This window comes from Nannospalax galili, unplaced genomic scaffold, assembly GCF_000622305.1.
Source record: "Nannospalax galili isolate Female #2095 unplaced genomic scaffold, S.galili_v1.0 scaffold153, whole genome shotgun sequence".
In the NCBI taxonomy this organism is placed as follows: domain Eukaryota; kingdom Metazoa; phylum Chordata; class Mammalia; order Rodentia; family Spalacidae; genus Nannospalax; species Nannospalax galili.
Genome location: NW_008333469.1, coordinates 364669 through 379637, shown reverse-complemented (window position 1 = coordinate 379637; position 14969 = coordinate 364669). Strand labels below are relative to the sequence as shown.

Sequence of the window (14969 nt, the reverse complement as noted above, 5' to 3'; positions counted from 1 at the left end):
AATCTCAATTCATTTATTTTAAGGATTTTTATCTTTGAAAATTGGTGTTTTTTTTTTAAATTGTGTGTGTGTCTGTATGTGTGTGTGCACGTGTGTGTGTCTATGTGTGTCTATGGGTATGCATGTCCCACACTGTGATGTTAGAGGACAACTTTCCAGAGAGAATCCGTTCTCTCAGGTTTTCAGGCTTGGTGGCTAGTACTTTTACTGGCTGAGCCTATCATCAATTTTCTTTTTTCTTTTTTTCTTTTTTTTTCTGTTTATTATTTGTGCTGGGGGAGTGGTAGTATACATGAATGTGGGTGTGCATGCCATGGTGTGTGTGTGTGTCTGTGTGTGTGTATGTGTATGTAGGTAAATGGTTCTCTCCTTCCACTATGTGAGTCTCAGCATCAAACTCAGGTTGTCACACTTGGCAGGAGGCACCCTTAACAGCCATCTCACTGGCCCCATTATTAATACATTTCTTAAAGAACGTCATAATAAAATTTCGTAGATATTTATTTTTATTACATCTTAGAATTTGAAATGAGTGGGGGAAAGGTTTTTGTTGTTGTTGTTTGAGACAGGGTCTCACTATAGCCGTAGCTGTTCTAGAACTCATTGTGTACTACATCCCAGGCTGGCCTCTTATCTCACAGAGACCCTCCTGCCTCTGACTCCTGAGTGCTGGGATTAAAGGTATGTGCCACCGTTCGAGGTGGGAGGGAGAAAAGATCTTACTGTCATGCATCCCACTTTCCCACTGAATAGTAAGTAAGGTTTTAAGGTTAATTATGAAATTTAGTTACATTTTATGCAACATTAAAAATTAATTTTTTTAGCGATTTTTTTATTTGATATATAACTTCACTAACCTTTAACATTTATTATTGGGTGACAGAATTGTTATTTCCTGTTTTTTTAATTAATTAAATTTGTTCTTTAGTAATTTGTATATACTGCATTCTTACTACCTATATACAGCATTGTTACTGTATATACTTAACACCTCATCCCCTTTATCTCCCCCCGACCCCTGTTAGCACCTTCCCTTTTCCTTACAGTAAGTCCCTTTCACACATGCCTTTTAGTTTTATTTTGTGACCCAATGAGTTTAACTGGAGCCATCTATGTGACCATTAGTTTGGTGCCTGCTGGGTTCAACAGTGGATATCCAACTGAAGGCGGTGACTGCCCCCTCTTCCAGAATCTATCAAAAGCCAGGAGCTCGGCCAGGAAGGACTGGGCTTCCTTCACCCGTGCCTGACTGCTGACCAGGCCCATTCTTAGCAGGCCACCACAGCTGCTATGAGTTTATGATTACAGTGTCTATGTCGTGCCTAGAAGATGGCATTTCAAAGTTCTTCTTCCAGTCATCCAGCTTCTACCCTCTTTCTAAACCCTCCTCAGTGATGCTCTCTGAGCCTTAGGATGGTATAGATATATCTTGTTTAGAACTGAACACCTAGCCATCTCTTACTCTCAGCGTCACTACAAAGAAAAGCTTCTTGATTAAGACTTCTTTGAGACAGGGCCTCCCAGTCCAAGCTGTTTTCAAACTCACAGTCTTCCTGCCTTAGTGCGCCCCCCTCCCCTGCCAAGTGATGGTATCAATGGCATGTGCTGCTGTGTTTAATGTGTTTTTAAATTGACTTTAGTATGGGGAAATTATCATTTCTGTCAATGCTCAATTTCTAACAAACGTTATTTTGTCCCCTTTTTTAAAAAAGGCAAATACTGTGTTCTCAGAACTATAAATATACTATATCATGCCAGACTTTTAAAAAAATTATTTATATAATAACTACATAATTAGAAGAAGCATTTCATTACAGCATTAACATATTCAATAACAATTTCCAGAGCAAAGATGCATCTCTTTCAAAATTGGTTGTGCAGTTTTAGGTTCACAGTTGAATTAATACCATTATAAAATTTTGAACTCAGTATAAAATACGGAGCCCACATAAACCTTTCCTTCTTTTTTCAAAAAAGAATTTTTTTTTGGTCTTTTTGAGACAGGGTCTCCCTGTAGCCCCGCTGTCCTGGAACTCACTACGTAGACCAGGCTGGCCTTGAACTCACAAAGATCCACCTGCCTCTACCTCCCAAGTGCTGGAATTAAAGGCATGGGTGAAAAACTCATTTTAATGCTACTAATATTTAGATGTTTGCACATGCATCTCTAATCTCTATGTATCTGATTGTTACTAGTCATAGTGGTTACTTTCTGAGATCCTTGGCATCTGAGCATGCATATAAAGTCATCAGGTAGATTTCAGTAGGAATGTTTTTCACCTCTCCTCATTAACATGAAGCAAATTTTTATGCTTCTTCCTCAAATATAACTCATTTTTTATTTGTTGTTTTTTTTGTGTGTGAATTTCATACAGAACATCCCAAACAGTCTTATTCATCTATATACCCATATCCCAAATGGCACCCTTCCGTAGCCCCCCTCCCCCCACTGGAGCCCATATACTCTGTCATCCCTGTTACTGTCCACTGTGTTGTCGGTGCCCCCAGCCATTCCCCAGTGCCAGTCCATCTGCTGAATCTAGTCAGCCTATCTAGAGTTCCTTGTTTTAGGAATATCAGCTCTTCCTCATCTTAGCAGCAATCAGTTGCCAATATTCCCTTAGATAAGATTGGAGTCTGCTGTTCATTTTCCCATTTTCTATCCTGGGTTACTGTCTGGGAGTCTCTTGGGCCACACTGGCCAACAACTCAAAAAGAAGGTATCTCCTGTTTGTTGCCAGACATTTTTAACTTGAGGTAAGCCAGTTACTACCATCTGTAATAACGTTTTTAAAATCTTGAAATGAATTAGTTTGAGAGTTTTAGACTCCTTTAAAGTTAATGTATGTGATGATAACTATATGGATGGAAGGAACATATCTGTATTCTCCAAGTGATCTCTAAGACCTCCAAGGTAAAGAACCAAATACTCTAAATTGTACAGGTTATGAGCATACCAAAATCAAACAAGTACACAGATAAATCACAAAAACCACCAGTCCAAAATAAATCTGTGAGCAGCCTGCATTCAACAAATGTCAAATCTTCTAGTAGCTTTTGATTTTTTATTAGGAAATTTCCTAATTAAATTAATTTGAAGGTACTTAATTGTAAGCCTGAAGCCTATTAGAAACTGTTATAGTCTGCAAGGCAGACCTACATGTTTCTTCTGTCTAGACATGATCTTAATTGTTTTTATTGCTTGTCTATCTTAACACCCCCCCCCAAGGATCAAAGTACATTTTTATGAGGTTAGAGAAAACTTTAACTTGAAATTATGTAAACTATAGATTCATTAAGGATCTAGTTTAATAGCCATGCCAAGTTCTGGGGTACAAATATAACAAACATGGTAGGTTCTTAACAGAAGATATTCTGCTTTTAGGAGACCTGTCTGAAAAAGGTGACAATATGTGTAAATAATTATAAATAACAGTAGTAGTTTGTGCAAGTTACTTTGGAAACCTGGAGACTCAGTGAAGTGCCAGAACAAGTCATTTACATACATACGAAGGCACATTTCTTAACCAGTATATTCCAATAGAGCTCTTTCTCTTTATCATCCAGTAGACCGTTAAGTGGCAGAAACACCATGTGAGTTGTAGCATAATTGACAGGCAAACCAGATTTTACAGTATTTTATACCAGTTGGTTTGGGCTCTATTTCACAAGATAAGTGGAGTTGCTGAAAGATTTTTTAGCAGGAATTATAGGCAACCCAATATGTAAAAATCACAGACTTGAAGAACTAGAGAAAGTTAAGTTTACAGGCAACAAGTTTAAATAGTTTTGTTTTTATAGAAGCCAGGTTAAATAGCTTCATGTATCTTGAAGCAGCAGTAAGACATAGCAAGTTCCAGGCCAGCCAGGGCTGCATCTCTTAAAAAGAGAGACAGAAACAGAGAGAGACAGAGACAGACAGGTGTCTGGATGAGGAAGAATTCAGTCAAGGAAGACCCTTAGATGGCTTTACAGGCAGACAGGCTGAACAGGCATGTCCTTGGTAAGAAATTCGTAGGAGGGAATAAGAAGTGTCGGGGCAGGGGTGATTAAATTCAGTTTGACAGTACAGCTTTCTTAAGCAATCTTGTTACTAGTTTCTATATGATAAAAATTATTCCTCTGTACATGTTATATTTAGAATTGCCCTTTCAAAATTTAGGATGAAGCCACGTGGTGGCTCACGCCTGTAGTCCCAGACTTGGGAGGCAGAGGCAGGCGGATCTCTGTGAGTTCAAGGCCAGCCTGGTCTACATAGTGAGCTCCAGAACAGCTGGGGCTACAGGGAGACCCTCCTTCAAAAAACAAACAAACAAACAAACAAACAAAAAGCTCCCAAATGATTTGGGCCAGGCGTGGTGGTGCACACCTTTAATCCCAGCACTTGGGAGGCAGAGGCAGGTGGATCTTTGTGAGTTCGAGGCCAGCCTGGTCTACATAGTGAGTTCCAGGACAGCTGGGGCTACAGGGAGACCTTGTCTCAAAAAGACCAACAACAACAAAAAAATTAAGGATGAATATTTTCGACCTCCTGCTCAAACCCCAAAATCACTTTCCGTCACAATTTAGAAAAAATCCAAAGTCATTACTCTCTGTAAACCCATATAATTTACTCCTACATATCTTCTCAAAATACTTTTTCATCAAATTCTACCTTTATTGGCCTTTTTTTTCTACCTTTTGAATATAACATACTCTGCTCAGGGCTTTTGTACTTTGTATTTTATTGTCTAAGTATTTTTTTCTCCCAAGTATTTTCAAGGCTTTTTTTTTTTCTTTAATGTGTATGACTGTTTGCTTGCGTATATGTATGTGCACCATGTATGTGCCTGATGCCCACAGAGGTCAGGTGTTGGATCCCCTTGTACTGGAGTTTCAGATAGTTGTGAGTTGCCATGTGGGTGCTGGGAACCGAACCTCGGTCCCTTGCAAGAGCAGCCAGTGGTGCTCTTAACTGCTGAGCATCTCTCTGGTCCCTTCATTAAGTTCTGTAGTCAGATGCTGCTACCTCAGAGAAGCTCTTCACTACTCTCCCAAGTAAAATGGCAACCGTTGTCTTCTTTACTCCATTCCACTAACCTGAAATCAGTTTACATGATCTGGGTATTTCCCTCCTCGGAGTCCCTGCTTTCTCTCTCCCCTGCCCTCTTTATTCTTTGGAGACCGTCTGCCCACACTGGCCTTAAACTCACTGTGTAGCCAAGGTGGCTTCAAACTAGTGACCCTCTTGCCTCCTGCTTTCCAAGTGCTGCACTTCTGGGCTGTGCAACCATGCTGCCTATGAATGATTTCTTTATCATGTGTTTTTAATATTAGAATGTAAATTTTGCACAGGTCAGGACATTACCTTGGCTGTCCCTACCTTCACTGCTTAACAATACCTAGTTTATTGACATATTACTATAAAACTCATTATTTCTTAACAGAATAAGTACTGATTTACTATCCACTTGTTACCACTTATCTCTCATTGGCTCATAGTATTTGCATACTGTTCTTTCTCAGATTCCAAATCTATGTGTAGTATAATTATTTTTACTTTATCATTTATACAACTAACATTTTTATTACTAACACAAAGATCTGAGGAATGGGATATATCTATCTTAACCTTACTTTCTAAGGAGTAGTAAGTATATCTTAGCATCCCCTCATTATGCAGTTGTGGCTCCAAGCAGCCTCACTGATTTTTTTTCAGAGTAATTTCTGGAGGTTTTTTTAAGGGCTTGTTGAAGAGATGTGTCCTGTTCAAACATGTTTAGATAAATATGAGCTATTTACTAAAATCTAGAATTCTTTTCCATATTTCCTTCTTCCCTTCCCTCCCTCCCTTCCCTTCCTCTGTTCCCTCCCTCTTTCTTTCCTCCCTCCCTTTCTTTCTTCCTTCCTTCCTTCCTTCCTTCCTTCCTTCCTTCCTTCCTTCTTTTGTTTCCAAACCTTGTCATACTTTTTTCCTAAATAGGAAATACTTGCTTATCTCTCTTTGCCTTGAAGCTTCTGTTAAGTTAGAAACTTCATGGAGTAGCATCCCAATTAACTAAGTCTGGTAATATTTAGCACATGGAAAGTAAGCTACAAATATTATGGCAAAGTTAAGATGATGATTGGCTCATTTATTTGATAGCTGAGTATTTGTGATATGCAGTGTGTTATCCCACCATGGCCTTACAAATTAGTTAAATTTTTGTATTAAATAAAAACTGATGAGTAGATTGAAAATGGAAAACTTACAGGGTTTTGTGTTTTTTTTTGCTTATAATTATAAAATCTCCATTCCAGACGTAATTATCAAGCATTGTATAGAGCTAATGATGAGTACTTACTTTTGTTGGTCTATGAGGTGGAACCCTATGAAATTCTTTTTATTATTATTATTGTTTTTTTTTTTAATGTGTATGAGTGTATTGCCTACATGTATGTGGGTGCACCCATGTTGAGCAATGCTGCAGAGGTCAGAAGAGGGCTTCGGATTCCCCTGGAACTGGAGTTAAGGACGGTTTGTAGCCACTATGTGGGTGCTGGGAATTGAACCCGGGTCCTCTGCAAGAGCAGTCAGTGCTCTTAACTGCTGAGCCAGCTCTCCAACCCCGAAATTCTTTTTTTTAATATTTTATTTATTATTTTTATTTTATGTGTATGAGTATATTGGCTGTATGTGTACAAGTGCACCAGGTCATTCAGTGCCCTCAAGAGGTCAGACGAAGACATCAGATCCCCTGGAACTGGAGTTATGGACAGTTGTTAGCCACCATATGAGTGCTAGGAATCAAACCTGGATCCTCTGCAAGAGCAATCAGTGCTCTTAACCTCTGAGCCATTTCTTCAGTCCCAAAATTGTTCTTCTTTACTTTATATTAAAATATTGGCATTTTCAATTGACTAATAAATACAAAAATCTTCCCAAAGGCTTTATCAGCATAAAAATCAGCAGGTTTTAAATGTGTAAACATACACCTTTGGTCTACCTTGTCAACTACCTTCTACATAATATAGGTGCTCAATTTTAAAAGATCCACTGAGGGCTGGAAAGATGGCTCAGTGGTTAGGAGCACTCACTGCTCTCGCAGAGGACCAGAGTTTGTATCTCAGCACCCACATGGTAGTTAACAACCATCCTTAACTCCAGTTCCAGAGGATCCAATGCCCTCTTCTGGCCTCTGTGAGCACTGGATGACATGGGTGCATCAAAACGCTCATACACATAAAATAAAAATATTTTTTAAAATTTGTTGAATGCCTGAAAGTGTAAAACTGACAAAAATTTATCAAATACTGAAAAACATAAAACTGGTATATAGTAACTATGCACTGCCAGGCAAGCACTTGCTAGGCAAGCACTCTACCACTGAGCTAAATCCCCAACCCCTATAGTCAGTTTTAAAAGCCTCTGTCACACTGTAATGTTTGTATACATCCTCCAGAAAATCTGTATATGGAAGTTCATTCAATTTAAAAATGAAATACATGTGTTTTTCTTTGCATGTTGGATTGAAATAGTTTAGGAAATTACTTCTGGGTTGGGGATTTAGTTGATGTGGTTCAGCTGGAAAAGTGCTTGCCTAGGATGCACGAAGCCATGGTTTTGATGCCCAGCACTGCATAAATCCAAAAAGTTGGCGACAAGACTCGAAGTTTAAGGTCATCTTCAACTACATAATGAGTATGATGTCAGCCTAAAACTCATCTAATACAAAAGCTTTGTTTCCAGAGAACGGTAATAGCAGTATATCCTTTTACAGTTTCTGAAAGAAACCTAAGGCTTTCGGAAGATAGCAGCTTTTACATCTGAGACAATCTGGACTCCTGTATGATTAAATTATGAATTTCAGAACACAAGTTTCTTACTGTGGTCTGATCTCAAGTGTATGCTCATTTCAAATCTTTGGTTTATCCAGTTTTCCTAACACAAGAAGAGTGGAAGAATAAGGGGAAATGCTTTTCTTTTAAATTTAGAAACTAAAGAGCTGCATTCATAAAAGCATAGATGGTGTGTCACAGACAATCACCAGATTCAGGTGCATTTCCTCATTGGCAATGCATAATGGGGGTGGGGTGGGGTGGGGCAGGGCGAGAGAGAGAGAGAGAGAGAGAGAGAGAGAGAGAGAGAGAGAGAGAGAGAGCGCTTTACCTGTGCCTTGATATCAAAATGACTTAGTAAACTGTATGAGCCTAACTCCTTGGCATGGAATCTAGATACTTTATTAAAGAGTAAAAGCTGGCTAGAAGCTCCTAAAAATGACTATCTTGGGAATGGGAAAATGTGAGGGAAAAATTTACAGATTTGCTAATTATTTTTCCTTTATGGTATATTAATTAAGTATATCAAACAATATATTACAGCTCACTTCTCTTTGTATAAGCAAAATTACCTTTTCACAACCCATACCCCTTTATGAAGTATTATATTCCCTTTATACAGTATTACATACTACATGATTTATTGAAATTGGTGCTGATTGATGCTTACCTCTTGGGTTCTGGTTATGTCTCATGGAGAATAGAGCTTATTGTGTTTTCTTTCTAAACTGATACTGATTGTCTTAGTGGCTACCGTAGAGATGTTTACATTAATAATATATAAAAATTAGCTTTCCTTGTAAATAAGTACTTATTATCTTTATGCTCAGTCAGCTGTTCTTTGTTTTGTGGATACCAGAAAACTAGTCTTTGATAAAACACAATTCCCATAGTAGCAAATGCCATTAATTTCTGATACTTTTTGTAATTTCCTTTATTAGTTTTCAATGTTTGGTTTAGGTAACAAGTTATCACAAACTTAGTGATTTAAACGACATAAATTCTTGTGCTAATTTTATAATTATTTTGTCAGAAGTAGAGCTCACTGAGTATCTGTGTTCTCTTACCTTTTGAGACATCATCTCACTATGTAAATCTGGCTGACCTGAAACTCGCTATGTAAACCAGGGTAGCCTTGAACTTACAGACCTGCTTGCCTTTGTGTGCCCCCACACTTGTATGTTCCCTTTTGGAAGGTGCAGGGGAGAATCTGTTCTTTCTAGCTTTTGGAGACTGTACACCTTCTTGGTTCACCACCCTCTTCTTTCTTCAAACCACCAACAGTGGGTCCAGTTTTCATCACATCAAGCTAACCTGTTCTCTCTTCCAAGTCCCCGTTTGAGGGCCCTTCTGGAAGATCAAGTTGAGTTTACTTGGATAATCTTTATATTCTAAGATCAGGTGATTAACAATCCTAATTTTATCTACTATGCAAATCCCTTTACCAACTAAGTGACTTATTAATAAGATTCTGGGATTGGAATATGGACATCTTTGGTTGAACCATTATTTATTTAGTACTTTAATTCCTTGTCATATATATGTTAAGTGTTTCTAAAACTAACCAGAAACACAGCAAGTAACATTTCACTTAGTTCAGACTCTTGAAATTTCAAGAGGTGACAGAAGTTTAACTCCTCCCTAGGTTTATGAGCTTCTCTATTTATGACCATCAAGATTTTCTAGAGATGTTTCTCGTGTGTGTGTGCGTGCGTGCGTGCGTGCGTGCGTGCGTACGTAAATATGACTGCAGGTGCCTACAGAGATCAGAGAAGCCCATTGTATCCCCTGGAGCTGGAGTTGGAGGCGATTGTGAACAGCCCAGCGTGGGTACTGGGAATTGAACTCTGGTTCTCTGTATGAGCAGCACACGCTCTTAACTGCTGAGTGATCTCTCCTGCCCTTTAACTGAAATTTAATAGGACAGCAAAAAACTATTAATTTTTAGGTTTAATCACTTAGGTAATCACTTAGGTAAACATCAGATCCTATGTTTCTGAGTTTGAGAGTTATTGATTATGCTAAAGGAAAATTCTATTTTGTGCAAAGACAGGAGAAAATTGCAAATTTGAATTTCTAACTTAAAAACAATAGATTCAAACAACATAAGAATATCCATTTACAGGGGATAGAGAGATTGCTCAGCAGTTAAGAGCACTGATTGCTCTTGCAGAGGACCTGGGTTCAGTTCCAAGAACCCACATGGTGGTTAACAACCATCTGTAGCTCCAGTTCCAGAGGATCTGATGCCTTCTTCTGACCTCTGCAGGCATTGCGTGACACAGGTGCACTTACACACATGCAGGCAATACACTCATACACATAAAATAAAAATAATAAATAACGGCTGGAGAGATGGCTCAGCGGTTAAGAACACTGGTTGTTCTTACAGAAGACCCAGGTTCAAATCCCAGCACCCACATGGCAGGTAACAACGGACCGTTAACTCCAGTCCCAGGGGATCTGACAGTCTCTTCTGTCCTTTGTGGGCATTGAACGACACAGGTTCACTTACCTATATGCAGGCAATACACAAATACACATTTAAAAAAATAATAAATAAAATATTTTAAAGATTTACAGATGAATGGATAAGTTGCGTGATTATACATGCCATATACAATGAAATACTATGCCACCTTTAAAAAGATGATTTTGGGGGCAGTCCAGATGGCTCAGTGGGTAGGTTGCCATGCAGACCTAATGATTTGAGTTCTAGCTTGAGGTCCCGTCGTGGAGAGAACCAACTTTGTCCTCTGACTACCACATATGTGATATGGCATGTGTGTCCTTGAACTTACACACACACACACACACACACACACACACACACACACACACACTAATGATGTCTGATTTTTAGAAATGATGTTCTTATAATTGTATTGATATGGCTAAGCCCAGAAGACATCATGCTAAATGAAATAAACCAGACAAAGAAAGAAAAATACTGTACGCTCTCCTTTGTACATGGACTCTTAGAAAAATAAAGTTGGGTAAATAGAAACACTAGCTCTGTGATGACCTGGGCAAGGTGAGAGGAGAACTAGACCACAGGGTACAAATTTGCATAAAGGGAGGATAAATAATTCTAGAGATCTCAAGGAGAGCTTGAGGACTCTAGACTATAGTTACTGCTATATACTGAGGGACTGGAGGTTTGTCTCAGTGCCAAAGTACTTACCTACCATGTGTAAGGCTCAGTACCACAAAAATAATAATAATGCTGTACATCAAAACAGTGTGCTAAAGATGTAGATTGTAAGTTCCCTTAAGAAACATGTACACAAAAAAAGGCTAAATAGGAGGTCTGGGATATGTCAGTTTGCCTGTTGCAATCATTTTGGTATATTTGTGTATACCAAAATAATTTGTACATCTCAAATATATAGCTGATGGTATGGCTGAGTGATAAAGCACTTAACTAGCATAGGTGAGACCCTAGGTTTGATCTATTCCCACAGTGTAATCAATCATCCAGTCAGTTAGAGCTGTTCTCAGTTATCCCCTTAAATTTTTTTAATAACTCTTTGTGCTTGTGAGTGTAATGGTATCTTTAGGATTATATAATAAAGAGTGTTCACAGATTTTTTTTTTTAACTCTTTCAATTGCTGGTATATCAGTTGATCTTTTCAGAAGATAAAAAAGATTTTGTCCTTTTATCTGCTTACTTTTTCTAACTTTTAGGATCGAAAACTCCATGGTACAGCTCAGCAACTGCTCCAGGATAGCAAGACAAAAATAGAAGTCATCCGAATGCAGATTCTTCAGGCAGTCCAGACCAATGAACTGGCTTTTGATAATGGTGATGGAAAAAAATAAATTTTCAATGTCTTTTACAAACATAGGGTACTAACAAAATTTTATGTAGGAAAGAGGCAGTGGAGTTGGAAGAGGAAAAGTTTTTGATTTGAGTTGTTTTGTTGTGTTCTATTTATTTTATCTTGAGTTTTATGTGGGATTGTTGTTTTCAGATGTTTGCGCTCTGTGTTTCAAAAGTTAACTCTCTTGCATGTACTTCTACATTTCAATAAGGTATCAGATATTTCTCACTAATGCTTTAAGAAACTTGTTAATTGTTTAATGGTGTGCCTTTGCTTTGTCTTTTTGTCTTTTGTTTTGTTACTTAGTTCCAAAAGGAATCTATACAGGTTGTTGCCAAAAGTAGGCCCAGAAACTACAATTGTCCTTCAGTACAATTGTACCTAGCAAACAGTTTCAGGACCCTAGTATATTCCAAAATCCATAGATGCTCTAGTCTTATGTGGAAAATGGTCTAGTATCTGCATGGAATGTTTACACACCCTCTCAAATACTTTATCTTTATAGATTATTTATCATACTTAGTATGATATAAATAGTTGTGTTATTTAGGAAATATTGACAAGAACTCTGTAGTACAGATGCACTTCCTTTTCCCAAAACATATTTTTGGTCCAGGGGTAGTTGAATCCCTAACATGAAACTTGTAGATATGAAGGACCAACTGTGTTTCCAGGTCATGAATTTGTAACAGACCCATATATTCAGATCCAAAACCTGCTTACACATCTGTAATTTAGATGTATAATGGCCAAAACAGAGAGTTCTGAATTTCATCCTTGTATCTCTTATTGCTGTTTATTGATTTGAAGAAATAGCCTAATGTCATAGTAATTCATTTCTTTTTTTAGGGCTTTTAATCTGTAGATGTTAGAAAATGAAATGGATCAATCAGCAAATAAATTTTGTTCTTTTTTTTTTTTTTTTTTTTTCCTAGCAAAACCTGTGATAAGTCCTCTTGAACTTCGAATGGAAGAATTAAGGCATCATTTCAGGATAGAGTTTGCAGTAGCAGAAGGTGCAAAGAATGTAATGAAATTACTTGGCTCAGGAAAAGTAACAGACAGAAAAGCACTTTCAGAAGTAATTTTAAATAAAACTTTGTTTAATATTTTATTCAAACAATGCCACTGTATAAATGACAGCAACATCTTTTTTTCCTTATAAGGCTCAAGCAAGATTTAACGAATCAAGTCAGAAGTTGGACCTTTTAAAATACTCATTAGAACAAAGGTTAAATGAACTTCCCAAGAATCACCCCAAAAGCAGTATTATTATTGAGGAGCTTTCACTGGTTGCATCACCAGCACTTAGTCCACGTCAGAGTATGATATCTACGCAAAACCAGTATAGTACACTGTCCAAACCAGCAGCATTAACTGGTACGTAACATACATCGCCTGGTTTTCTATGCATTTTTGTTTATGTTTGGTCATGAATTAATAATCAGAATCAAAGAAATGTGTCTTTGATTCCGGTCTTTAAATTGTGTCTAAGGTTCTCATAGTAAAATGTATTGTTTTGCTGAGGTTGATGGCACATGCCTATACTCCTGACCACTTGTGATACTGAGGCAGGAGGATCACAAGTTCAAGGCCTGCCAGGACAATTTAATAATTCTGTAATTCTGTCTCAAGGTAAAAGTTAAACAAGGTCTGGAGCATAGCTCAGTGATAGAGCACTAGTCTAGCATGCACAAGGCTTGGGTTCATTCCCTAGCACTGAAAAAAATCATTCTAATCATTTATATAATTACAAAATTCAGAGGCATTTCATATATTTAAAATGTACATCCATCACCATTATCAAATTCTAGAAGATTTTCATTATCACTAAAGAAAACCAGCACCCATTCAGCAGGTACTCCCCACCCTTTCTGTGGCTCTACTTACTGGCTTCTTGTCTCACCACACTTTTCTCTAGTATACATAATGGGATTGTATAGCCTGTGCTCTTTGGAATCTGGCTTATTTCACATAGTGTACTTACAGTATCTTACAGTTTTGTACAAAGTTTTATTTTTGCATTTGTCAGAATATTTGTTCTTTTTATCTTTTGAATATTGCAAATAACGCATCTGTGAACATTTATGTACAAATTTTTGTTTGAATATCTGTTTTCAACATGGAAGAACATAACACCCAGGAATGTACTTGCTAGGTCATATAATACTTTGAATCTAAAATTTGAGGAACCATCAAACTTCCATAGGTATTGTGAGTTGGCATCCTAGAAGCAAAGCAAAACATGGGAATTCTCCACATCCTCACCAACACTTCCTTTGTTGTTACAGTTGTTTTCAAATTATAGTTGTCCTAGTAAGTCCATTACTGAACGTGGGGTAATGGTCCCCACCTGTTTTTGTGGAACTCTGTGTTTCTTCTTTCAATTGTGTACATGTTTACTTCACATTTCTGTTCTCTGTTCGATGCATGTATGTATGTAATTAGTGTAGCTTCCTGGTGAACTGACTCATTGATGTATAATAGCCCTTTGTCTTCTAGGACAAATTTGATGTAAAGCTAATTTTGTCTGATAGGAGTTTAGACATCTCCTACTCTCTTTGGGCCACTGTTTACAGTAAATATCTTTTACTGTCCTTTCATTCTTAATTTATATGTATATTTGGATCTAATATGAATCTTGTTGATAAGGTATAATTAGAAGATTTTAGCACTTTCTGCTAATATCTTTTAACTAGATAGTTGTAGTCACTCATATTTTAAATTAATTACCAATAATACATAATAAATTCTGATGGTAACCACTGAAAGTTAGGTAAAATTTTACAGTGTTATTTTCCCATAAGTTTGCCCTCACTTCAGACATAAATTATAATCTTGGAGTTACAAAGACATTGGACTTTTGACAGATAGCTGCAAATCTCAGGAGTCTCAGACTCAATATTTCACTGGAACAACTCATTGAATTCAGGGAAGTGCTACTTACCGCTACAGTTTTATTATTATAAAGAATATAAATTAGGCCGGGCTTGGTGGCACACACTTTTAATCTCAGCACTCAGGAGGCAGAGGCAGGCATATCTCTGTGAGTTTGAGGCCAGCCTGGTTTACATAATGAGTTCCAGGACAGCTAGAGCTACAGTTGAGTTCTGAGCTGGCCTCTGCTCTGTCCTTCTGTCTGTCTCTCTCCACCTTGGTGTCTCTGTTGTTTTTCTGTACCTGGCTCTCTCTCTCTCTCTCTCTCTCTCTCTCTCTCTCCCCCCTCTCTCCCCCTCTCCCTCTCTGATTGATAAAACTAGAAAGAGGATTATGAGAAGGGAGAAAAATCTTAAGGGAGGGTAGAAAACAGTGATAATGCAGTGCATGCAATAAGAAGACAGGGGCAG

At 37.8% G+C, this 14969-nt stretch overlaps 1 protein-coding gene across 2 annotated transcripts in view; it reads left to right on the top strand.

The window, feature by feature from the left end:
* Pkn2 (protein kinase N2) overlaps nucleotides 1–14969 on the top strand; it is a 137143-nt gene that overhangs the window by 69542 nt on the left and 52632 nt on the right. For both annotated transcript variants that reach the window (XM_008828292.3, XM_029561198.1), the window contains exons 4-6: nucleotides 11486–11603; nucleotides 12558–12703; nucleotides 12789–13002. In XM_008828292.3, the coding sequence (XP_008826514.1) occupies nucleotides 11486–11603; nucleotides 12558–12703; nucleotides 12789–13002 (478 nt within the window). The remainder of the gene's footprint in view (nucleotides 1–11485; nucleotides 11604–12557; nucleotides 12704–12788; nucleotides 13003–14969) is intronic.